Raw genomic sequence first — 27,994 nt, 5'->3', positions numbered from 1 at the left:
GATGGTAAAAACATCAGAATCATTGAAACTTATATTGGAACCAAAAGGCACCTGTTCAAGTTGATGACATTATTATTGCTCCATTAACATCAAATGAGGAGTAAGGCAAGGATGTGTGCTGTCATCTTTTCTTTTTAACATATACTCAGAAGCCATATTTCAAAAAATCTTAAAAGGAAGAGAGGAAGGGATTAATGTGAATGGTGAAATCATCAGTAAAACATTTGATATGCTGATGACACAGATTTCCTGGCTGACAATATTCAGGATCTTCAAAATCTTCTGGAACTAGTGAACAGAGAGAGTAAAAAAATGGGATTAAAAATAAATATTACCAAAACTAAATTCATGGTCATAATCAAGAAACCAATTCTTGATTCGGCACTTTCTTTAAATGGGAAACAAATAGAAAGAGTGACAAAGTTTAAATATCTCGGATACTAGTTTAATGAAGAATGCAATCCAGAAATGGAAATAAAAGTTAGAATTGAAATGGCAAGAAAAAATTTCTCCTGATGAAATCAACACTGTATAATGACAATTTACATTTAGAGCTTAGGGTATGCATGGTTAAATGCTATGTATGGTCTGTACTGCTGTATGGTGCAGAAACTTGGACTTTGAAGACGACATCAATAAAAAAAAACTTGAAGCATTTGAGATGTGGTTATGCAGACAAATGTTAAAAATCCCATGGATAGCAAAAACATTCAATCAAAAAAGTACTGGAACAAATGGGAAATCACATGAACTTTTAGATATCATAAAAAGAAGGAAAACTGCATATCTTAGTCACCTACTTCGTAATGAAAAATATAAGATACTTCAACTGATTATAAAAGGGAAGATAAATGGAAGGAGAGAACAAGGAAGACAAAGAAAATCTTTGCTGGCAGACATCAAACAGTGGACTCACTCAAAGAAGAAATTATTTATGTCTGTGAAGGTTATGCTATTGTTACTTTCCATTTACATCATAAATTGGGTTCTTGGATATTATTATCATTATTATTATTATTATATGAGCACCTCCATGGAGTCCGAAGACTCATCGTGGGAGACCCAATCTATCCATGCAATCTATCATATCTCTCCTTGAACCCATTAACAGACAAAGCACGCACAACTGACTGTGGCAGCCCATTCCACTCATTGACAACTCTCCAAGCAAAAAAGTGTCCCTTACATCCCTACTGCCACACCTTTATTCAACTTTCAGGGATGACCCCTTGTTCCGGTCCCTCTAGCACTCATGCTGAAACATTTCCACTGAATGTAGCATTAATCCTCAGGGAGCCCAGATTACAACCATAGCCTAGGATGGCACCCTACCTAGTTAGGACTACAGTTGTTTGTCTGTTACTTAATTTGTGTGTGTGTGTGTGTACTCCCTGAAGATGTCTGTGACTGAGAAAAAATATTGGAAGAATTAAACAGGTGTTTTTATAATTCTTTTCAAGTTTTACTTCATTAAGCCTTCATCCAGCTGGTATCCTCCTTTGAATATACCAGTCATTGGAAAAGCTTGGATTTTTGATTTGTATTGTTGAAATAGGAAACTTTTCTTCGATATTCTAACGAAGCCTAATGAGGAGCAATCTTGATTTGGAGGTGGTAGCAGGATTTTTGCTCCTCTAGCTTGACAAATTCGGCTGAGAACAACATACATAACAGTTAATAAGCATAACATATGGATATCTTAAATCATTGCAGTTAAATCAGATGCACATTTTCATGTCCATTAGTATGAAGGATCATAGGAAATAGATTTATAAGAAGCTAAGTATATAACCAGCTGTCATCCTTTGCTATGTACTTATGAGTGGTCATATTTTCATGTGGTGTTTTATTAGAGCTGTAAAGCTTATTACAATAAGAAGCTTTACAGCTTATTGTAATAAGCTTACTAAGTGTAAAAGTTACTAAATATATGTTTTGAAAACTCTCTTCAATACTGAACTTTGTCAGAATTTTCATAATTCTAACAGTCCTTAAACTATATGTATTGCCTTTTCTGGCATGAACTGGATCCACTCATTCCATTAGAGCAGATAAATGCAGATCTATTCTATAATTATTGTTAAAATCACAAAAGAATCAAAAGGAAGTTTTAAACAAAATGTGTTTCTTAGCATGTATCGACTGACATCAGGTGTTTGCAGGTTGATGACACAATTGCATTCCAGCCAAGTGGTTCGAACAGTTTGCATTAAAACTTTAAATTCAAATAATCTGACCACACATTTGGAATTCTCCACTAAATTTTGGAATCTTGTATCTTAAATTGTAATGGACCTCAGCACTTTTATTCACCACCTGTGAATGCATCTATGCATGTCTAATTGAGTTTGACATAAATTATCTTCTTGACAAGGAGGCCCCCCCCCCCCCAAATCTACTGCTAAAAAGTAACATATATATAGAACTGGATTTCACCAAACTAATTTCTTTCCAACAGAAAGAGTTTCATTCTTCTCATTAAACTTTTTTATTATTGAAAATTTAAATTTCCCATTTTTGTTTCTCCTGTATATGTATATTGGATTTGTATAATTAAAAATGTATTTAATAATTAAAAATTGTTTTACATATTTGCAATTTATTATAATGCAAATTTTAAAAAATAAATACATTTACAATTATTTGTGAATGTTTGAATGAAATATTAATATAACTTCCTCCAAATTTCCATTGTCGGAGAGGGAGTATGCCAGTGTTACTAAAATTTTAAAATGGGTACGTAGGTACTGAAAGCTGGGGAAACACTGCATTGGTACATGCAGTGATCATTCATATCCTTTGTGGCAGATTTCTTTCATACATGCCCTCTTGTAATGATACAAGAAGCATAAAGTTGATATTATCCAGTTACCAAAATTCTTTAGGTCAGTCATTGGACTTTGGTGAAATGTGATGATGGATTTTGTGATTGTGACTGGGGTTTCCTTATTTTTAGGCATGCTATATCCTCACCAATCTTGCATGAATTCGTACATTTTAAGTGAATGGCACATTCTTAAAGTAATAATAAAAATATAAATAATTCATTGTGAGTATAATTTTTTGGCCACTAACTTAATTTTAGAATAATATTACACTGCGTTTTTTATGGACCAATGAATTGAATGATAAATTATGCCAACAAGTTTCACCAACTGGGCTGTTTGGCTTCTTCAGGGCATACAAAATGGTAAAGACAACCCAAAGTCGCTAGTACATAGAACAAACGTATAAAATATAACATAAATTAAAAAGATGCATAACATCATATGCATGGATCGTGTGCTTCATTAGTTATTGTTGTGTGTGTGTGTGTGTGCATGCTCTGTAATTTGCAGCGAAATTAAATTCTGGCAAGCTTAGCGATCTTATTAAGGTTTTCCATATGTCAGGCAGGATCATCCCTTGATTTCTGTTTAGGCTGCTTTCAGAACGAAGAACACTGTGGCTTCTTTGAAATTGCGACACCGGAAATCTTCTTCTAGATAGGGCATGGAACTTTTGTCCCGTTCAGTGGTGTGGCTTGTGTTGAAGAGGTGGAGGGCTAATCCAGAGCTATCTATTCTGTTGTTTTTAACATCCCCTACATATTTTTTTTTTCTTATTTCAAGACTTCTGGATGTCTGACCTATATAATTTAAACCATAAGAGCAAGGGATGTTGTTTACTCCAGCATATTTGAAGACAATCCTAAACATATTAAGGTCACCGAAAGGCATTGCTGTCTTTTGGTGACAGGTGCATGCCAGTAGTGTCCGGCGCCTGTTTGCAAAACTCTAGTTGCTGCCCCTATACCCCTCCCCCAATAAAAAATCACTTTATAAAAACATATCCATGAATAAAAATGAAATACGAAATATATTAATTATAAGTTTATTGAACAAAAAGCAGAAATTACAAAAAAAAAGTATAAAAAACAATAAACATACAAGAAGGGTACAAAAACAACAAAATTAATTTGGAAAACAATAAATAATAAAATAAATAAATAATAGTAACTTACAAATATATAAAATAGGAACATATTAAGCATTATTGGGTAAAGAAATAGGTAAATAAATATTTAAACAGAAAGAAAAATCACTTCGTGAATTGAACTTTTCTAGTTTTCATTAATGAAAATTCTTGAATATCATGTATATAAAGTTGATCCAAAATATCTGACTCTATTGATATAATGAAAGATTTGAAAGTCTGTCTTGTACCATTGTGGAGCACAAGTAGTTTTTAATAATTTTAAGTGTAGAAAAGGACAGCTCTGCAGATGCTACAGATACCGGTAATGACAAAAGAATCCGAAGAGCAATTGTAAAGTTTGGATAAACTGTGATTAAGTCTTTTGAATAAATATACTGAATTATCTGATATATATCATTTTTAAAATTGGAAATAAATGGTTGACAGTGTAAAATTTCTTCGCATCAATTGTCTGCATCAATGTCTGAATGATTCTCATGTGCTAATTTTTGTCATAACTTTTTACAACAAGATAATAAATATTCTTTATTTTCACAAGTACTTAACAAATACAAAAACTGAAATTAATTCATAAGTTCTTTTAATAAAGTAAATCTTTCCTACAAAGATTGTAATGTTTGATATATTATGCAGAGAAAAAAAATTACTTTAAATGAAATTTTAGGATCTACTATATTTCATTTTCATGTTTGTAATCAAATTGTGTTGTCTTTTTGCATAGCCTTAGTGGTCTACTACTACAAAATACAGATTCTGTGTCAAATTTTACTACAATTAATTTTGAGTTTTCTACAATTTCTGTGAAAGTTTCATCAGACCTATAATCATTTAAAAATCGATTTAGATCCTTAATGGAGCTAAAGCATGTTGGAGATTCATAGATGAAGACTGCAGTAATTTGCTGATAAATTTCACTAATATCATATACCAAATCTTTGGCGCCTTTACTATCCTGGTGCCTGTGTGCATTGCACACATTGCACATATGGCCGGCGCATCCCTGTTTGGTGACCTTAATACGTTTCAGATTGTCTTGATCGGTTTGAAAGTTACTCTAATTTCAAAAGATTCGAAGAGTGTTGCAATCTTTTTTTGATATTGTTCCTGCATAAGGGATGCCAATTGAGAATATATATTGAGTCTTGACAGATTGTTGTTGTTGTGTGAGGTTGCTATGAAGTATCTTTTTTAATTGAATTTCTTGGAAAGCCGTTGTTTACCAGGGTCTGTGATATATGAGTTAATTTGTCCTGGAGATCTTTTTCTTCTGATATGATGCTGGTGGCTGGGTTTTTGAGAAATGTGGTGAGTAGACAAGAAGTGAAGATAACGTCCAGTATGGGTTGGTTTACAGTAGACTTTAAGGTTGATATGCCCATCTGCTTGTTTTTTGATTAGGGTATCTAAAATTGGTAGTTGTCTATCCTTCTCAAGTTCCAAGGTGAATTTGATTTTCTGATGGAAGGAATTTATCTTTGTTAGAAAGTAAAAAAGCGCTGTTTTGGTGTTTCTCCAAATTATAAATGTTGATGATGTTTTTATAGGTTGATCAGATAGGGTTATTTGTGTGGTCTGATTTTTGTTAATTTCTTTTATCATGTGGATGTAAGTAGGGTCCACGTTTATTTCCAGTAAGGCACTGATGACTGCATTGTGTTCTTTGGTATCAAATGCTTTTTTAAAATCAATAAAGAGGAAACATAGAGGGATTCGGTATTCTCTACATTTTTCTGTTAGTTGTGAAATGACCTGGATATGATCTATTGTGGAGAAGCCTCTTCTGAATCCTGCCTGCTCTCTACTGGAGTTGTCTTTGAGAGTGTTTTGGATTCTGTTCAATATTACTCTGTTCATGATTTTATATATGTGAGAGAGTAGACAGATTGGACGATAGCATTTTGTATAGCACAACCAAATATTTACTGATATATGTTTTATATTGTCCACTTTTTTTCCTCCCCTTTAGGCAGGTCTTGTTCCAGCTGCAGTAATCCACTTCGGCACTCAAACACATGGTCCTTATCTTTCTTCTCGGGTTAGAAATCAAATATCAACACCTACAGCTGCAAGCAGGGCTGCTACTATTGCCAGGTAGTCATAATTTCATTTTTAATTTGTGGACACCGTTTTTTTTTTTTTCCACTGGCTTATTATTTTTTTATAAATAAGAACTCTTAATTTGTTTACTTCATACTGAAAAAGAAAAGAAAAAGAAGAATTTTATTGGCAGGGCAATTTGATGATAATGATATGGTAATTTGGCAAACCACCAGGTGGTTCATGCTGGAGTGGCAGCATAACACGAGCTTACAGATGAGTGATTTTTTTTTTTTTATATATATAATTCACAATGTTATTGATAATTATTGGTAGTAACTGTGTAACTGTGGGTGTAACTGTGGGATTGAAAATGTTTTGCTTTTTGATAGATTTATACAGTATACTCTGCATAATTAGTGTTATATGGTGCTGAGAGAATAAGAACAAACGAAGATAACATTGCAGTCAGTTTGATGTGTGTGTGTGGGGGGATTTTGTGGTGTAGTGTGTGCACCATGTACCCCTTGCCGATAGAAAATAGATTGTGGTATGAAAGTGACAGTAGAGAGAAGGTGTGTCAGAAGTGTTTCATGAGCCAGAAACGCAAGACCTACACTTTTTATCGTGTATGCATTCGGAACCGAAATCCTACGGAATAGGTTGATTACTCCTTATTCCTGGAAGTATCCTATGTCTGTAGCTATGTGTGTTCATGGTGCCAGTTTGCCTGTTTACAGGAGGAAAACCCCAGATAAATTTGGGAGAAAACCGTGCGGTCCACGCCCAAGATCGGCTAACTTGGCTATGTCTGAAAAAGATCTTAAGCTCCTCATGTCAGCGATGGGAATCGAACACAGGACACTCCTTTCCCAGGCATATGGTTGCGGAGCGCATAACCATGCGAACATCCTTCGATTACAATGCCAATTTATTTTTAAATCATCCTGCAGGATATTCACATCACCTTTACCAACTATTGCCATCCATGGTTTTGCGACATCAGAAAACAACTGAATACTCCCCCCCCCCCCCCCCCCCAACATCTCGTCCTCCTTGCCTTTAACTCATTCTCAAGATCATTGGTTCCCAACCGGTGGTATGCGTACCCCCAGGAGTACGTGCTGGGCCGTTCAGGGGTATACGAAAAATATTCAGTAATGGCGGAAAAACAAGTAAAGTAAACAGAATGTAAAGTGAAGAAAAGTGTTAGTATTTAAAAACAAGGGGTACAATTTATAGAAATGGGTTTAAAAGGAGTAAACTAGTGTAAAAAGGTTGGGAACCACTGCTCTAGATCATTAATATGCAAATTAAAGAGTATTTGCCCTAGAACAGAGCTTTGAGGCACTCCACTAGTCACTCTCATTCTCCTAGATTACACTCCACCATATACTTCTCTCTCTCTGATAGGTCTGTCAGCTATCCCCATGCATTTATGCCACCAGTTTCATATCCATTCCCATTGCTCCAAATTTTGTAATAGTTTACCATGCAGTATTCTCTCAGATGCCTTTGCAAAGTCCAACAGTATTGTGGTATAGCCATTTCCCTTATCTAATTCTGCTCTCTATTATAAAATGTGCATCATTTATTAAGAAAGGATCTATCTTTTACAATGCCATGCCACCCACCATAGGAAGAGAATACTATTCCTATCCATCCTGCTGGATTTTATCTTTAGCCAACTTTTCATATACTTACACCAGTGCTACAGATATATTAATTGGTCCATAATTTGCTACTTTGTCTTGGAGCAACCTTGATTTAATGGAACTATCTTATCCTCTTTACTACTCCCTTGGTACCTTGCTAGAACCAGAACTTAAACACTAAATCAGAGGCACTACTAATTCTCTTGCACCTTCATGAAGCACTTAGACTGACACAGCATCCCAGTCCCATTGCTCTATTCTAATTGATATTTTTCAGTATGCTGAATCACTCCTGTTTATCTACCCCAATTCTTATATCAGTCTGTCACATCAGAACTGCAAAATCTCTACATGGATGATACACCCTTGAAAACTGATATCTCAACTATTTCTTCTGCTTCTGTCGCCTTCCTAACATCAGTATTAATTTGTCATCCTTCCATAATTGCTCTTCCTCTTATTTGCTATATAACAACAAAAAAAAAAATCGTAATAATGCTTCGTGGTATAAATGCATCTGCATGGTTAGCCTAGTGGCTTTGCGCCTCGCAACCATATGTCTGGGGAAGGATTTTCCTAGATTCGATTCCTGTCGCCGACATAAGGAGCTTAAGGAACTTCCTCAGCCATAGCCAAGTTAGCTGGTCTTGGGCGTGGACAGCAGCCCCCCCCCCAGTTTATCTGGGGTTTTTCATCCCCCAAGCAGGCAAACTGGCCCCTTGAACACACACACAGATCTACAGCCATAAATACAGAGAAAAGCGAGGGAACTCCATATGAATAAATAAATGGTATAAACAACACCAAGATAGGAAAAAATACATTTATTAAACTTACTAATATTTCACTGGTTTTCCACTCAGCTTCATCAGAGCACAATTATAACTGTGGCAGGCATGCAGCACTAAACTAATTATGAAAAACAAGTTAAATTGTGACTAAACACAGAACTAATGTCCTTACATGATAAATTAAAGATGCCAAGAAATTATATTCTTGATTTCATCCTTTATCCAAGTGTAAGCAAACAAAACTTGTGCATGAAGTAACTTCATGACTGGGCAACTCATATTTAGATGCTAATGACTTCATATCAACTGCCTTAGTATCACATAATGCAACACACATATTCTTGCAGACATGTATAATGCTGTGCATTATGGGAAAGGCCACTACCTATTTCAACCTTTATTGAGGTCTCATCAGTGGGAACTAGACCTAGAAGCGATACCATCAGAGGTCTCATCAGCGATACCACTGATGAGACCTCAATAAAGATTGAAGCCAGTCTGGGTAGCCCTTCCCATAATGCATAGCATTATACATGTCTGTAAGGATATGTGCATTGCATTATGGTACTAAGACAATTGATGTGAAGTCATTAGCCTCTGTATACGAGTTCCTGGTCATGAAGTTACTTAATTCTTGTTGAGAGGTTATGTTATGAAGTTACTTAATGTGCAAACTTTGTTTGTTTACAGTTGGATAAAGGATGAAACCAAAAATATAATTTCTTGGAATCTTTAATTTAAAATATAACTACGTGGAAAAACTTTCAACATAATGTCCTTACATGGTTCCCTCTACGGACTGGATAACCATAAAGTGATTTTAAAGAAGTCAGGCTATCAGGTCTCAAAATGATAGTCTCCCAGCTCTTTGGTAAATTAATGTAACCATACCTTTTAAGTTGGAGAGTGCTTCATAGCTGATGCTGCTTTTAAAAATAGTTTCTTAGACTTATAATGACTTCTATGGAATATAATGTAGATGTTTTCCTCCATCTAATGCTATGTGAAGGAGCATCCAGAGCATGGTCTGCCAATCCCAATTTGCTATACAGATGATCACAGATGTAATTTTGTGTTCTTCAAGGTATATGTTAACTAATATACCAGTCTGTCCAAAGAGGCTAAACTGCAAGCTCAAGGAAATTTCACCAGCACTAGAGGATTATTGGGCAGATTCATGATTAATATGAAATTAATAGCCACGAAATAATTCCTTGTCCAAAAGATAAAACTGAAGTTTTTGAATGCTGAGGAGGCAAATACTGGTAATATATGTGGTGGGAGAGAGAGAGAGATCTTATTGGAATTACTCTTGCAGGCAAGAGTAATCCCAATAAGAGAAATTGCATCTTTCCTAGAGATTTTAGATGTTGCCAGGAAGAACACCGAATAAGAAAGAGAGTTCTTTATTGCAAGAAATAAAACAGGATTTAGTGTTCCTATCATTGAAATTAACAAGATCATCATCAAGTACTCCAGCAAAGAATGGTTTGGAAATCAGAATTGAAGGTTGTGGGCATTAATATTCTGGAAGTTTTGTGATTTTTGTAGTACAAGGTTTGTTAAATGAGAAAGAGGAGGGTGCAATGTACTGTTATTAGCAAAACTGTGTATTACATGTGTAATCAGCTAGAGATGGTTGTTGATATGTATATATATAGAAGAGAGTACATGAAAGAACAGAGCTTTGCAAAACACCAGCATTAGTTGCAAGCTTTGTGGATAAAGATCCATCACCTGTAATATGTGTCCAGGCAGAAAGCTGGTAGCCTGATAAACAGACCGTATTATATCTGTTTACTTAACAGATGTGTCAAACCTGACCAGATGTCTTAGAGTTATCAAGGGCAACCACTTGAGATTCCTGAGACTTTTTCCATGACTTTTGTTCAATGCATAAGTGAGATCTCTTATTGATTGACATTAGCAAAATCCATACTGGCAATCATTTATTATTTATTTGCTGAGAGGCTTCATAGTAGTGCAGAAGTTACTTTAGAAAGAACAAATGAGTGAAATTGATGGTAATTAGATGACAAAAATTTGTTGCCCATCTTAGGAATAGGTTGAATGTGGGGTAATTTCCAAGCTTCCAGTGCAATGGGAAAGAATACAATGGAGACAGAACAGGATTTAATGCTGGAGCATAAATCTTCCACTTTGGAAAAGATTCCTCTGATCTGTTTCTGGCTTAAAATCAAAGGGGGACATTGAGATTTGCATGTTTGGAATGGTAGGAGAACATTTATCAAGATCATTTTTTATTATTATTATTCAGGCCTCCATGGAGTCAAAAGACTCATCGCGGGAGGTCCTTCCTAAGAAACACAAAGTCTACCAAGACTCATCGTGGGAGGTCCCTCCTAGGAAACACAATGTCTATCATACCACTCCTTAAACTCATTAACCGTTCTCGCTCTCACCACTCTATCAGGCAATCCATTCCATGGTTCAACCAACCTCCATGCAAAGAAATCACTCCTCGCCCTCTTGCTCACAGTTTCCTTTCGTAACTTCCGGAGATAGCCTCTTGTCATCACTCCGTCCCTCTGTTCGACCAAGTGAAAGAACTCCCCAGTGTCAACCCTGTAGCCACCTCTCAACAGTTTAAAAGTCTCAATCATATCACCTCTCCTTCTTCTATCCACTAAACTCTGCAGTCCACATTCCCTCAGCCGATCCTCAAAACTAACATTGTACAGGCCTGAAACCATTTTTGTTATCCGCCTTTGTAACCTTTCCACAGTTAATTTATCCCCTTCAAATCCTGGGGACCAAACCTGAGAACAATAGTCAAAGTGTGGTCTGATCAGAGTCTTATACAACGGAATGATAACTCTTTTATCTCTGCAGGTCAGTGTCCTTCTCATTATTGCAGCAATCCTCTGCGTTACCTTAACCCCGTTTGCAATATTTCCTCTAAATTTCGGGTTTCTATCAATCATCAACCCCAGATCTCTTTTCTCCCCTACTTCCTCTAGTATAGCTCCTCCAATAGAGTATGCAGCATCCCATCGATGTGTCCCAAACCTCAAGACCTTACATTTTGCTGCATTAAACCGACACCCCATTCATTTTCCCAATCTGTCTAGCTTATTCAAATCCTCTTGCAAGGCTACCACATCTGCACTATTACTAATAACCCTTCCCAGCTTTGCATTATCTGCAAACAACTGAATATCCCCCTGCAATTCACTGACAATGTCATTGATATAAAGGTTAAACAATATAGGTCCCAGTACTGAGCCCTGTGGGACCCCACTTGTAACCCTCTGCCTCCTTGAAGCTGCCCCACCATACACAACTCTCTGATACCTATCGGACAGCCAATCCTGAATCCAGTCGACCAACCTGACATCCAGACCCATGTGCTGCAACTTAAATATCAGGTTATCATGTGGCACCCTGTCAAATGCCTTCACTAAGTCCAAGAAAATTACAGTATATGCCTTTCCCTCATCTACTGCTCTTGTAACTTTATTATAAAAGGCTAGCATGTTATTAAAACAAGAGTTCCCCTTCACAAATCCATGTTGACTCTCACAGATAACATTACCCTCATCTGCCCAATGCTGTATACAGTCCCTCTCTAATTTCTCCAAGATCTTAACAACTACTGATGACACACAAACTGGCCTATAATTAGACACCTCCAGTCTGCTACTGCCCTTATGTAATGGCACTATCTTACCTTGCTTCCATTCCCTGGGCACCTTTCCCATTACCAGACTTTTACTGAAAAGCCAGGTCAAAGGAGCTGTCAGTTCTTTAGCACATTCTATCAAAACTTGTGGTGAAATACCATCCAGTCCCAAAGCTTAATGACATCCAGAGTACTCAGTATTTGGAACACATTCTCCTCCTGCACCTCTAAACCTCGAACCTGCCCTATCCCTCTAGCATTAAAACTGACTCCTCCAGGATGAAATACTCCAATAAAGTGTTCATTGAACAATTCCACTATGTCTTCTGCATCAGTCACTCTATTCCCATTTTGATCCCACAATGTCATTCTTCCACAGTCATTTCTCCTCTTACTGGCTGCATAGCTAAACAATTCCCTAGGATTTTCTTTGGATCTTAGGGCCAGTCTCTTCTCATATTCCAGTTTCACCTTCCTTACCATACTAGTCACTCTCTTGGCCTGGGTCTTATATTCTTCATGCATCTTTTCTTCACCTGTCTCCTTATATCTCTTCAATAGCCTCTTTTTCACATGCAGTTCTTGTTTAATATCGTTTGTCATCCACTTTACTCTAAATTGTGTCCTCTTCTTCACTCGTGGAATACAGCTTACTATTGCTGCTAACAAATATTCCTTCACAAGCATTAATGATATCCTGTCCTTCCAATTCCTCCCTCCATGAAACCTCCCCAAGTTGACGTCTAAGACTATTATAATCACCTGCCTTATAATTCCACATATGTTTCTTTGATACTCCTGCATGTCTGTTCATCTTCCAAGTCAAAACCATGTGGTCACTCTCTAAAACTGATGGGAGAGATGTCATCTCAATTATTATCAACTTTTCTGATGCTCTGACCAAATCCAAAACTCTTGAACCGCTTGTTCCCTCTATTACATGTTACCTAAGACATTTGTCTCTCAAGAATTCTAGAAATTCCATTCCCTTATTGCTACATGCATCTTCCTCTCCCCAATTTATACTGCTGTAGTTAAAATCTCCTATAACAATTATTCTTCTTGCACTTGCCAAGCTCAACTGTCTAAACATCTCCTGGTCCCCACCATCTGTGCTTCTTGGTCTGTAGCAACACCCCACTAAATATCCTCTCTTGCCCACCTCTACCTCACACCATATGCTTTCAAACATTAGTGTCACTGCCTTCCAAAGCCACTCTTAGAGGACATAAGTAATCACTTATAAGTAGTACTCTACCACATGCTTTCCCCTCCTATCCTGCCAAAAAATGCTGTATCCTTCTACTTCTATTCCTGTTATTATATCCTCTTCTGTCAACCACGTCTCAGTAATCCCAATAATCTTTGGCCAGGCTGATGCTATCAGTGGCACCAATTCATCTCCTTTATTCCGGATACTCCTGACATGAGTATAAAGCATAAAAATGCCATTGTTTCTATACCTAGCATTATCCCCTCTAGATTCCACTGGGCTCACCATTACCTGATGTCGTCCTCCTTCTCCCAAGTACCCATTCCGACAAGAGGCCACCCCTGCTACCATCCACCCTGGAACATACCGACTCGTTCAGAACAGCAATCTCTCCAGATGCCTATGTCCTTCCTCATTCAAATGCAAGCAGTCTCTCGCATACAATTCCTCTCTGCCCTCCAAACATCTACATATTCCAATCCTCTCTTCTGACACATTCTAGCTATAATGTTATTCAATATTAGTGCTCTTCTGCTCAGCTCATCATAATCATACCTAGGCAACACGCACACTATCTTTCCTCTCTATGTCTTCTTTCGTACAATCTCATATCTCTCGCTGCCCAATTTACATTACCTTTCAAGTCATTTGTTCCTACCATCACAATCATCTCATCCACCCTTTCACCCCTCTTAATTGCCATAGCCACACTTTCTATCGTTCCTCCAGGCAAACACTCCTTGCATCCTATCTTGAACACCACGGATCATTGAGTCCCCATACATTACACCTCTTACCACCCTGTTCCTCGATTGCTCACATGCATCCCTCTCTCTCTCTCTCTCTCTCTCTCTCTCTCTCTCCTCTAACACTTTCTCTCTGTGCTCCCCTACCTACCTGCCTTCCTGATATCACTCTATCCCTGGTTCCAGTGCTGCCTTGCATCCCTCTCTCCTACTGTTTCCATTCTCTCCTCTTCTATCATTCCCATAACTCTCTTTCATTCCCTCTCTTCTACTGTTCCTATTCTCTCCTCTTCTACCATTCTCATAACTCTCTCTCATTCCCTCTCTTCTACCATTCACATATCTCTCTCTCTCTCTTATATGGGAGTTATAGAAAAATTAAGAAACCAGGAGATTGATTTTTTTATGTGGGTAATGAGTAATGATGTAATAGAACCATCTTAATGTACAAGGCATGGAAGCAATCTTTGACAAAAGTTTTGTCAGAAGAGTGACTATTTGCAAATGATACCAACTTCCTGATTTTTAATCCTTTCATAATCTGTTTTTGGATGCATTGATAGTTTATGTGCAGTTGTTTCTGGCTTTGCTATAAACAGAAAAGGAAGAGTTTAATGAAGGCTAATTGTGATATACTCAGTGTAGAACCCAAAACTTAGATATGGGATGAAAATTTAAAGTAGAATGGGGACTAAATGTTTTCATATCAGTAAGAATTGCTTTAACATTAAATGCACTGCAAATGTTTGGATCAGAAGACTAAAAACTAATCCAAACAGTACATGAAATAGAAGGCATGAAGATCATCCCACTTATCATGGCTATAATGCCAGAATGTATGAAAAACTGCGACTATTGCTCTGCAGGAAAAGAAATCAACACTAGATTGTGGTTTGAATTACCTAGAAGATAAACAGCATTCTCCGTCTTCCTGCAAATTGACTTGCTTCGGACAGACAGTTAGGGGTACAGGATATGATAGTACTACATGGAAAATTTACATCATTACTTTCTATCTACAATTTTCCTCCAAATTGGATTTTCTTATCTGACCATTTTCAAAATGTTCTTTGTGGTGTGCAGTCTTAAGAATTCTTAAGACATGGATCCTCCAAACTAAAGATTGATATGTTGATGATAATTTTTTCTCTTGGATGAAGTGAACAGACATTTCAAAGGTGGCGATCGCATTTTTTTTTCTTCAAAGGAACTGTAAGAATATCTTAGTTTGACTAGCTCTGTTGACCTTTCCTATATGCAATTCAAAATACTTGGGAGCCTTGTAATGGCAGCTGTGAAAATCTTAATATAAATTTGTATTGTGTTGTGAATCTGTTTTGTTTGTATAAATTCTGTTTATTTTATTAAATTATTTTTATTTTGTTTTTACCATGACTCACATTATTATTTTGCAATATATGCTTATTCCATTTTTCTAAGATATGGATTAGAGATAGATGTTGAAAGTTTTCCCACTTGGTTTCCACTGGTTGTGAAGTTACTTCACATGCAAACTTTGTTTGCTTACACTTGGATAAAGGATTAAACCAAGAATATAATTTCTTGAAATCTTTAATTTATTGTATAACCAAGTGAAAAAACTTTCAACATCTGTCTCTAATCCAGAGTATTTTTGTAATAAGATGTGACACCTTTTGGCTACTTGTATATGGAAATATGACATCTGTATTACTTCAACCTTGGTATCATTTCTAGTCTCTCCCACTGATGAGACCGCAATGAAGATTGAAACCGGTCTGGGCTGGGTAGTGACCCTTCCCATAATACATAGTGTTATGCATGTCCATAAGGATATGTGCTTTGCATTATGGGATACTAAATCAATTGATGTGAAGTCATTAGCTTCTAAATATGAGTTGCCCAGTCATGAAGTTACTTTAGGTGCAGACGTTTTTTGCTTACACTTGGATAAAGGATTAAACCAAGAATGTAATTTCTTGGCATCTTTAATTTATAATATAACCAAGTGAAAAAACTTTAAAGACCTAACACTGACTTAGTAAACCTTCTCTGGACCCACTCTAATGCACTCTCATCATCATCATCATCATGCGTATCAAGGATTTAGGCCTAGCATGGCCTGTTCCGGCCTTAGAAGTCATCATTTAAGAGGACATCCTGTGCACTCTCATTCCCTTAAAAACCAAGCGAACAAATCTGCACTGTTGCCTGATCAAAGCTGTATACAAGGGAACAATAACATCTTTGCTTCATATCAATGTCCTTCATTATTGTCATAATTCATTGTAATGTTCTTCAAGTTCTAGCAATGTGACCACTAAACTTTGTCTCTGTCTACCACTACTCCCAGATCTCACATCTCTTGCACTACCTTAAAAATTTCCCCATTAATCTTATGCTCTACATCCCAGTGTCGTCTACCAAATTTCAAGCTTTGTGAATTAAAGACTTGATAACACCAGTTTTTTGAGAGGTGTGATGAGCAGAATTTTGATGAATGTATCTGCCAGTAAAGGAAGGTTTTCGATAAACACTGTTTGATAAATTACCGGAGGCTATGCATGTAAGAAGTATGTCCATTCCCTCCCTTCTTGCCCTTTCTATCCACATGAAAAATATCAGATCCTTTCATTTCTATCCTCATAAAGATATCATTCTCATCCAACCATGTTTCACTTATCCCAACTATTTTTTGGAACATAAACTAAATTAACACAACAATTTCATACTGATACTCCTGTTAATCACATTTCATTTTTTGGTCTATAACCAGTCTCATCCATGTTCCCTCTCATCTTTGACTTCTCCACACTTGCTACTCTTTGCTCATTGTTATCCTTTGTCCCATATACCCCCTCCTTCCCAGACTCAACTATCCCTGTGTATTTCACTCTTCCTTCCAGCAGCAGCAGCCTTTCTAGGCAACTCACTCTACAATCAGTCTATCACTCTTGTACAGTTCCATTCTCCTTCTAACTCATCCCAAACATTCATAAACTGCACTCCTTCTCTTCACATATTTCTGCTAACATTCCATTTAAGATCCCTGCTTTCTGCTTCAACTCATTGTCATACTTGGGCAACATGCAAACTATCTGCATACCACACTATTGCCATTCATTTTCCTCAATAATCTCCTGATATCCATCTTCGTATTCTTCCTATGCAATCCAAATCATCCGTTCCAACCCCTAACTCTCTCTCACACACTCTTACTTCCCGTATCCAGTGCCTCAATCACTCTGTTCATCCACCACACCTTTTATAAGAAAATCTCTACTAGTCATTTGCTACATCTTTTTCTCCACTATCTTTCCTCTTATTCTTTCGCACTCTTTCATTTGTATCCAACATATGTTTAATTACATTTTGTATATGCATCATCTCAATCATTTCATTCTTCATTTCTTGGATTCTAGTAATTGTTCCCATTATTGCTCTGTGGGAAGTCAGGCTTCTTACAGTCACGCTATCTCTTGCAGCTTCAGTCATGATCATTTTCACTTCCACATTTGCGCTCATTTTTCCTTTTTCAATCATTTCTGTATTAACTATCATATTCTCTGCACTCTATATTCTCACACTCACTCTTCTGGCTATCATTCTGTATTACATCCATCACTGACTTTCATCTGGTATTATTCATGACTTTCATTCAATTCCTGCAGTCCATTAATATATCACAGCTGCTGTGGATGCTACTCATCCTCTCACTTCATTTGTTTAATCTCACAACAAATGCATCTGCTACTTTCATTCATGCATACATATTACACTTCTGAACAATGAATCGTCTTAGTAAAATCCACACTGCTCAACATGCTCGATTTTCGTGATGTTTGTGTCTGGTTGTTCTCACCACCATTTTTACTTTTGTTATCTATTATACACAAAATTTTCAACAAAACCTAACAACCTGGATAATTAATAAACATTCAGTCTGAGTATCGTTCATTAAATAAATTGTTTTGATATCATTGTCCCATATATACAATTTTTATTTTTATTTCATTTTATTTTTTGTGCCCCTAGACTTTCATATGTTGCTGATGTAATAATAAGAAGAAAGGCCTCCAGGGAGTCAGGAATGCATCGGAGGCCATACTGTTCACACCAGCTGTCATACCATTCATGCTACTTGCGCGCACACACACACAACATCCCATGGCAATCTATTCCAATTATGCACACTCTAAGAGAGAAAAATCTGGCCCCCATCCCCTTCTTGACAGCATTCATTCTCAACTTCCAAGAATGTCCTCATGTCCTTTCCCCACCCTCCATAAAATGAAAAATTCCATTCACTGAAATTCTGTATAACACTTTAAGAAGTTTGTAACTCTCAATCATATTACCCCCTCTTTCTCCTGTTTGCTAGTGTCTGCAGCCTAAAAATGCTCAATATGTCTTCATAATCAGTATTCTACAATCCTGATATCATTTTTGATGCTGTTTTGTATTCTCTCCACTGTATCAGAATCACCATGGAAACCATGAGATCCGACTCTTATTAAGGCCTTGTAAAATGACTTCCTTATCTTTACACGTCACAATTCATTTCGGTATTGAAATAACTGAGCTGTATTTCCAATTTTTGCTATATGACCCTGGAACTTCAACTTCCTGTCTACTAAAACTCTGAGATCCCTAACCTGATGAGTTTGTTCTAGCCTAATCCCACCAATATAATACAGCATTGGATATCTAATCCAGTGTCGTAGTTCAAAGTGCATGACCTTACATTTATTAACATTGAACTGACAGCCATTTTTACATATAATTCCAGCCTATTCAAATCATTCTACAAGTGCTGCATATCAGCAGCACTCCTGATTATCCTACTTAACTTTCAATCAGCAAATAGCTGTATATCACATGTCAAAATCCTTTCCAGTGTCATTAACTTACAGTGAATAACAATGGACCGAAGACTGATCCTTGAATCTGCAAGATTCACATTCCACCATATAAGACTTTTTTGATATTTGTCAGTCAGCCATCCTCTTATCCATGCCAATTTCTTTCATATTATTCCATTCTTTGTTGATGTCTTTATTTTCTTATACTTTTTCTAAATAGTTATTAATCCTCTGTTGGTATAAATTTAGTGAATTTGTAATTAGATTTTGTTTCTCTAGTTTCTTTGTATTTTTTATAACCAATTTGTAGAAACCTTAATTTTGCCTGCACTAAAAACAATGATCCATGTTATCTATTTCTAGTCCTCTCCTAACTTTGTTAATCTAGGAAGACGCTTACCATTTTTTGCTATTGTTTTTGTGCTCTTGCACACCATGTATATTTTTATTTATAGAATACTAGGGAGCTCTGGCGCCTACTGTGCCCAACCTCCCCCTATGTTCCGGACTGATAGACCAGTTCTCCTTGAATTCTGATGACTCGAAAGGGGTTCCCCCCCAAGCACCTATTGCGCCTAACCCCCCCCCCCTGAGTTCCGGACCAGTAGGCCGTTTCTCCTTGAATTCTGATGACTCAAAAGGGGGATCTGCCCATGAGTTCTGCACCAGTAGGCCGGTTCTCCCTGAATTCTAATGACTCGAAAGGGGAATCCTCCCCCCTGGCACCTACGACGCCAACCCCCCGAGTTCCGGACCGGTAGGCCGGTTCTTCTTGAATTCTGATGACTTGAATTTCAAAGACTTGAAAAGGGGGGTACCACCCTCCCGACCCGGCACCTACGGCACCCAACCCCCGAGTTCCGGACTAGTAGGTCGGTTCTCTTTGAATTCTGATGACTCGAATTTCGAAGACTCGAAAGGAGGGTTCTGGCACCTAACGCCCCCCCCCCCGAGTTCTGGACTAGTAGGCCAGTTTTCCGTTCTCCCCTGAGTTTCAAAACGTTTCAAATAACTTGACAAAAAACGTGACACAAAAACGTTACAAAAAAAGCTTATCATTTTATATTATAGAGTAGATAAACAATGGATCGTTTTCTATTTTTGTTTACTGTTAATTCTCAAAATTTTTCTATATTATTATTCATTTTTTCCTTTCCTATTCTGGCATTAAGATCACTACCTATAATTATATTATATTATCTGATTTATTTAATGTTTTATATATTCCTTGTAACTGTTTGTAAAAGTCATCATTTTTTCTTCTTTTCCTTTTTTTCAGGGGTCTCTCTCTCTCTCTCGGATCTCCCCATGTCTAAGGACTCGTGACCTTCGCCATTTCTTGCTCTTCTGTGTTTTTCTTATTGGTTGTTCTAGTTTAAGTCCAGTGTTGATATTTGGTCAATCCATCTGTAGGGGTTTTCCTCTTTTTCTTTTCCTACATAGTTTACCCTAGATGATTATTTTTTCCAGGCAGTTACTTTCCCTTCTACATATATCTCCAAAATATTGCACTATTCTCGTGTCAATTATGTTTATCAGTCTTGTGTGGATATTCAGTTCTTCTAGGATACTTTTGTTTGTTCGTTTTTTCTGTCCAAGACACTCTTTACAATCTTCCCCAGCACCAGAGCTCAAGTGCCTCAATTCTTCTTCTATCATCTTTTGTCATTGTCCAAGATTCAGAAGCATAGAGAAAGATCGAATAAACTAAGGTTTCTACAACTTAATTTTGGTATTTTTGGAGATGTGCCTGTCTTTCCAGATCTTAGTTAAATCAGTCATCGCTTTCTTAGATAGTGCTGTTCTTCTTCTTATCTCTTTTTTTGTTATTATCACTTCAAGGTACTCCCTATATACGGGGAATAAAAAGGCGTTAGCTGATTTTTAAAATTTTTTTTTTTTCACTCCAAGGTAATTGAAATTGTCGACAATTTCAATTCCTTCTATTGTTTAAAACCATTATTTTGATTTTGTCTTGATTTATTCGTAAACCATGGCTTAAGCTTTCCCATTCTGATCGATTTAGGATGGATTTTAATTCCTGTTCATTTGTTGCTATTATCACTGTGTCATTTGCGTATCGTAGGTTAGTGATTGTTCGGCCACCTAATTTAATGCCTCCATCCCATAAAAGTCATCATTTTTTTCTTCTTTTCTTTTTTCAGGAGTACATTCCAATAATTGTTAGATTTGCTTTATTTAATTTTAATCACACTTCTAATATCCTTTCATTGCAGTGGATGCAATGGGTTATTTTTTGCTTTGATTTATAGATCCAAATCATCATGCCAATTTTTGTACATATTTATCTACTCCACTATATTTGATATAATAGTTAGTTGTTTCTTTTGTCCTTAAGTTTTTTTTTTTTTTTTTTTTGTAAGAACTGTGATTTCTATGTTTTCTTCATTTAAAATTTTATCTAATTCTTTATGTGTTGTGCTTCTAATATCCCATGTTTCACAACTTTTTCTTTTCCTAACATTTCTTAACCTTTTTCAATTTGCAGCCTTTTACCATGTTTTCCATCCAGTTTATTTGAGATATGAAAGTAATGTTTGTTTCCTGTATCAAGCTGCTTGCATGAAAATAGGTATTCTATTGGTGGAGCTACCACTTTTGGTAACTAGGCTTGACTCTTTTAGTAGATAGTTCAACTACGGTTTGAGAGGAGAGTTACCTCCTCATCCTCAATAACTCCAATAACACTGAGGGGGGGGGTAGAGAAAAGAATAGAAGACCAGTTTACAGATATAATATACCTAGTGTATATTATATCTTGTAGGAAGTAAGATCTGAATTCACTGATGTGAGTTCTTGAGATGGATATAAATGTGATGTATTTGTTTGCATCTTAATTTTAGAATACTGTTTCTTTTGGAGTGTACTTGATTGGTTAACTTTGTAAATCATACAGTTACTTTACTCAGAATGTTAACCCTATACCTTTTAAAAATTTATCCTAACCATATAATAAAAAGACATTCTTGCCTTTTGCAGCAAACAGAGAAATAGAGAGTTAGGTTGATTGATTAGCAATTCATCAGATTGAGATGGTTTTATATGTTCATCCAAAATCATACAGTGCTCCACCCTTTAACACTCTTTAACTATATTCACACAAATGATTACTGCATATGCTTTTCACTCTAAACTTTGTTTCAATTTCTTGCTTGATGTGTTTGTTGTATCTGCTTCAAAGAAATTCATATCTTTTTCTAATAAAGTGATAGCTTTTTTTGATTTTCTTGCCCATTCGTGTTCATATGCTTTCCCTTTCTAATTAGATCCCCCCCCAGTTCATTTTTCCCTAAGCAAAATCATTGCTAGATCATTACTATAAGCATTTCTTTTTTTATATGACTATTAAGCAAACAACAGTTGGAATATTCAGAATAGTGAATATTCCAACCATAGTAGCTACACCAGCAATTAAATAAACCTGGGATTGGCCTAATATGGATCATTTCAGGACAGTCAGTTTTACTTTTACACTCTAAAAATACCTAGTTTAGTCATAAATACTACCACTTGAACAGCATATAAACCTTTAATATCTATCAATAAATCATTTACAGTTTTCAGCACATACAAACCACATATATAAAGTGCATATAGCAGAGCAGCACTCAATGTTCGATATGTCCCCCTTTTGCCTTCATGCACACCCAAAGTCTGTGAATCCACTTCGATCCAGATCCACCTTCAGGCTATCAATGCTAGGGTGTCATTTCTTGCAGCTTACTCTCAGAAGCTCCGACCACAATTTCAAGTCCAGTGGATTGAGATCAGGACTTCCAGATGGTCAGTCAGAGGGTGATATGTGGTCTGGCACATTTGCCTCCAATTACTGTTGGAAGGTTCACTGCCCACCATGAAACAAGGTGTTGTTCAGGGGCCATACCATAGGTTCAGCATAGTGTCTTGATATACTTTGGGAGAGATTTTGATCCCTTTTTTGCAGGAATGCAACATGGATACCTCCTGATACGTCACCCCCCACTACCACCAAATCATCACTGACGTGAGGTGATGACCTCTCTGAATCCTGGGTGTTATGGTATGTGCTGTGCAACCATCCAGGCATATAGCCAATCATTTTGGCAGTTAAATGACTCTTCAATGTTGAAAATCTTCTCATCTGTGAAGAGAACATCTCTGTTTCTGTTATTTGCATACCATCAGAAAAAGGCTTTAATTTTTACGCATGGATAGGCTTATGGGTTCGTCAGACATTTTTGTAATCGATTTCGCGATTTGATATTAACACAGATGGATAAGAAAATAACTATTTATTAACTTAAAAGCTAATATTTCGCTGGTATTATATCCAGCATTTTCAGAGCACACAACACAAAGTTTGTTACAAATACAAAACAACCACAATCCAGTGTAACAGTGGGGCTAGTAAAAAAGCAAAAAAAAAAAAAAAAAGGGCTTTAATTTTATCACTCTCTGCCACATAAGTTGTGGTATTAGGAAGTGACCAGTAGAACGATGATAAATTCTTATCCTCCCCATGTCATCACTTAGTACATGTGACATCATTCTCTGCATAACATTCATCTTTCACATCATCACTTTCTACGTTCTCACAGTATTACAGCAGTGGCATGCCTTCACAGCCCGTACAAGCTGTTGGATCCTAATGCAGCATGGTCGACATGTTCTTTGGTGGTCAGATATATCTTCTGTATCATTATAACAGTTAATAGTCCAAATAGTCCAGTTCATAGCATGTTGAAAATAAAATGCTATTAACTGGACTATACAGTTAACTGCACGAGCATTTAACAGTATTTATGGCAAGACTGACTGTATAGAAGACATTGTAATTTTCTTGCAATCAGCTTGGACCACTCTAAAATTAGAATTGATGAATTAACAAGTTAACAGTTTGTAAGTTCTATATACCTGAAAACCTATGCATAATCTATGAAATTTATTGTAAATTCCATTTTTTTTTTAATCTTAAGTGTATTTAGAAAATTATTTTTAATAGTCTTATTGATATAATTGTAAAACATTTCAGGAACTCATCAGATTATGGAAATCTACCACAGTTTCATATATCTGATTCAGGTGAAAATAAAGTCAATACAACAACTAATCAGTCCTCCTGTTCCAGCGGTGTACATGAGGAAGAAGCATCACATAATGACAACCAAACAAGACAAAATCTTGGAACCAAAGTGCCTAAATGGTTCAAATTAGGTTAGCATAAAGTATTCATATTGTTCTGTAGAACTACAAATTTCTCTTACTAATTTAAGTCAAATGAAGATAGAAAAAGAAAAAAAAATCACACTTGGAAATTTAATCTGACCAGTCAGATTAAATCTTATATTACTAAATAATACTAATGCAGTGAACTCTGTGTTACCTAAATAGCTTGGGAAATGGTATCTTCAGATAGTAGATTTTTCTGTATACTAGCCCTCTCCCACTATCCTTTAGTATTAGACATTAATTTGACATAAATTAATGAATTGTCAAAATGTTCATTTTTACAATTAGAACTATTTTTTATTTCCATATTTTGTACTTTACTTTACAAACTGTTTTTTGCTGATATTTGATTAAGAAATATATTTATTCTTCCTTTATAAACTTGCAAAAACAAAAATTAAATGGCATTTAATTTTCAAAAATAAATAAGTTGCACAAATACAGCATGGTCCCAGCAATAACTGTCATTTCTACACTATAGAAGGGGAAACTTCCCATTACATAGTCCAAACTTGGTTTTGCTGTTACTTCACAAAATGCAAGAAGATGGAAGCAGTGTTTTTTACACCTTATTTTCTTTGTGCATTTTGTGCATTCTGTATTAATTTTCAGAGGTTAATATTTCACATTCCAAACAAAAAGTGCATAAAGGTATCTTACTCTCATCCCCATCAGTTTTGTTTTTAAAGAAAAACAAAATGTATATATTATATTATATGACGTAAAGTTACTGACCACTGTCAGTTATTTTACATCACATTTTAGTAGGTTTTATTAGGCCGTAATAGTACAAATGATTATACCCACTAATTTTTCCATGTATGCTATTGGCTTCTTCTGGGTTAGGAAGAACAGAAAATAATACAATAAATGGGTAAACGTGAATCATTACATAATCAAAAAAACAGAGCATGTAGGAAATCATTACACAAAAGTAAAAAACAGAAAACATGTGGAAGTTAGCACAGGTCAGTCATTGTTCGGTAAGTGTGTGTGAAAGTTGGCAGAAAAGTTAAAAGTCTGACATGCAGAAAGATCTAATAAGCAACTTCCAAATATCACACGGAATCATTGCTTGGTCTCTGATGAGCATGCCTTGTGAGTGGATAACCATCCACTCACAAGGAAAAAGATGAAGAGGAACCAGAAAGAACAGTGCTGAAGTTAAGTGAAGAAGGAAAGAAATATGGGCTGATAATGAACATCAATAAAACAAAAACAATGATATTTAGAGAGAGAGAGAATGAAAAAGCAATTCAAGGTTAACGGACAAGAGCTGGAAGAACATACCTAGGAAGTAACATGATATTTAATTTAGTAGCATGATTTAGACTGTAAGAAAGAAATAAGATCCTGAGTAAACCTACAGGCAATGGACAAGATATGGAAAAGTAAATCAGTGCGCCTTCTCATAAAGTTGCAACTGCTGGAAACATGCATATTCACGAGTTCTCTCTATGGTTGTGAGTCCTGGGTAATGGTCAAAGACTATGAGACGAATACTGGCTTTTGAAAGAACATCTTACAGAAATATTCTTCAAATTGGATGTGTACGAAAGGTAACAAATGAAGAACTGAATCACAAAGTAAACTGCAAAGGAAACTAAAGTTTTTGGACATATCTGCAGAATAGGATAACAACAAAAAGATCAAACTGTGATATTTGGTACAATGGATAGAAGGGGATGGCCAAGGCAAGAACAGGTAGATGATGTGAAAGAGTGGAGTGGAAAGTTTGCAAGATTTCAGTCATGTGGCGGTGGATAGAGAAGTGGCAAAGGATGGTGAAATAGACATCAAACAGAAACAGGCATTAGACCCATTGGCAATAATGATGATGGTGATTAAACAATGTTGATAATGCAATAATTTACCAAAAGAATATTGAAAACAGAGAAAATCTCACATAAAAACTTTATTACTATAGAATTTTTGCTTAAATATCATAGGCATCATCAGTACAGGATCACAGAATGGCAATTAAACGAAGCAGACAATTCTAAAATGTGCCACCTGAGTAGCTAATGTAAGATAACTGTATAAGGTCAGTAATTTCCTAACTTATATATATATATAAATAAACAAAATGAACTTCATCATTATCATCAAATTCCTGTCATGTACCCTCAAAGAATGTACAGGATATGATAGTACTACATGAAAAATTTACATCATTACTAACTTCCTATCTACAATTTTCCTCCAAATCAGTCTGTTACTTGTCAAGACTCCAACATTACCAGATCTTATATTTCTATCATCTAAGGCACATTTGTACCATATCAATCCACCTATATCTTGGTCTTTCTCTGGGTCGTTTTCCTGCCAACTTGGCAGAGAACACTTGTTTTGCTAATCTTTCCTTGCCCATTCTGTTTAAGTGATTAAACACTTAAACAGAATGGGCGAGGAAACCATTCCACCTGAGATTAGCTCTGTTAACGCATTCGTGGATGCTGACAATGTCAAGTTCTTTCCTAATATTCTCAATTTTAATATGATATTGACATTGATGCCATCTGTTCACGCCTATAATCTTTCTCAGGACTCTCATATCTGCAGTCTCTAGTCTTTGGTCAAGTGTTTTACTTCTGACCCAGCTCTCAGATCCATAAATTAAACCTGGTTTGAACACTGTCTTGTATACAGCCAATTTAGTGTTCCGACTAATTTCTCTCTTATTCCATATGAATTTATTCAGTTGACTTCCCACCATACCAGCTTTGCTGGTTCTGTTGTCTATTTCTATATTGAATTTATCATCTGCACTAAAAATTGTGCCTAAGTAGCTGAAATGTTTTATTTGTTCTACAGGTTCTCCATTCACAACACAGTTGACATTTTCAATGATTCTGCCTATTTTCATTGTCTTTGTCTTTTTATTGCTGACTTTCATACCATATCTATTACAACAGTTATTCAATTTAGTCAGAGAATCTTGCAGACTTGTAGCGGATTTATTTAGAAGTATAACATCATCCGCATAAAGCAAAGAGCTGACATTAACATCTCCAATTTTCATATCATGTTTAATACCACTTTCCTTCATAATGTGATCCATATAGATAATGAATAACAGAGGGGATAATGTACATCCTTGTCTCACACCAGATTTAACATTAAACCATCTTCGTGTACTTCCTTCAATTCTAACTGCTGACTTAAAACTCAAATAAAGACTTAAGTATTGCTTGATATAATGCCCCATTGTATCAGACATTCTTGATATAATGCCCCATTGTAACTGTAGCATATTGAATAGCTTCTCTCTTGGCACTTTGTCATATGCTTTTTCCAAATCGACAAAACGTAAATACAGATCTTTGTTATATTCCCATGCTTTCTCGACTATTTGTCGTAAAGTGAAGATCTAATCCTGACAGCTTCTATTTGACCTGAATCCAACTTGTTCTTCACCAAACTTTTCTTCCACAATTCTTTTCAATCGTTTCTCAAGTATACTTGCATAGACCTTGCCAGGAACACTTAGTAGGGAAATACCTCTGTAATTTTTACATTCAGTTTTATTTCCCTTTTTTATACATGGGTACTATGAGAGCTCTACTCCAATCATCGGGAATTCGTCCCTCTGTTCAGGCTTTCTGAACTATGCAGTGCAGCCACTGTAAGATACACCATATTTCAGCATTTCTGGTCGAATATCATCCACTCCTGCTGCCTTTCCACATTTTAAGCTTTTGATGGCTTTTTCTACTTCAAGTATGGATATGTATTCCTGACTGCATGATTAGTCAGTGTTTTTTACCACTGTGCTGTCATCACTGCTTGTTTCATTTAGCAATTTTTCAAAGTAATTACTCCATACTTCAAGGATATCTTTTTCTTCCGTTTTCATGTCAC

The 27,994-nt window shown here is 36.2% G+C and overlaps 1 protein-coding gene across 2 annotated transcripts in view; it reads left to right on the top strand.

Moving 5' to 3' along the window:
• LOC150097146 (tether containing UBX domain for GLUT4) overlaps positions 1 to 27,994 on the top strand; it is a 357,344-nt gene that overhangs the window by 308,927 nt on the left and 20,423 nt on the right. For both annotated transcript variants that reach the window (XM_090407282.1, XM_090407283.1), the window contains exons 12-13: positions 5,945 to 6,069; positions 23,937 to 24,118. In XM_090407282.1, the coding sequence (XP_090263408.1) occupies positions 5,945 to 6,069; positions 23,937 to 24,118 (307 nt within the window). The remainder of the gene's footprint in view (positions 1 to 5,944; positions 6,070 to 23,936; positions 24,119 to 27,994) is intronic.

This window comes from Typopeltis vanoorti, chromosome 17 (genome assembly GCF_054136105.1).
Source record: "Typopeltis vanoorti isolate ZY-2024b chromosome 17, IOZ_Tvanoo_1.0, whole genome shotgun sequence".
NCBI lineage: Eukaryota > Metazoa > Arthropoda > Arachnida > Uropygi > Thelyphonidae > Typopeltis > Typopeltis vanoorti.
The sequence above is the reverse complement of the archived record's forward strand: the minus strand, read 5'-3'. Positions and strand labels throughout refer to the sequence as shown.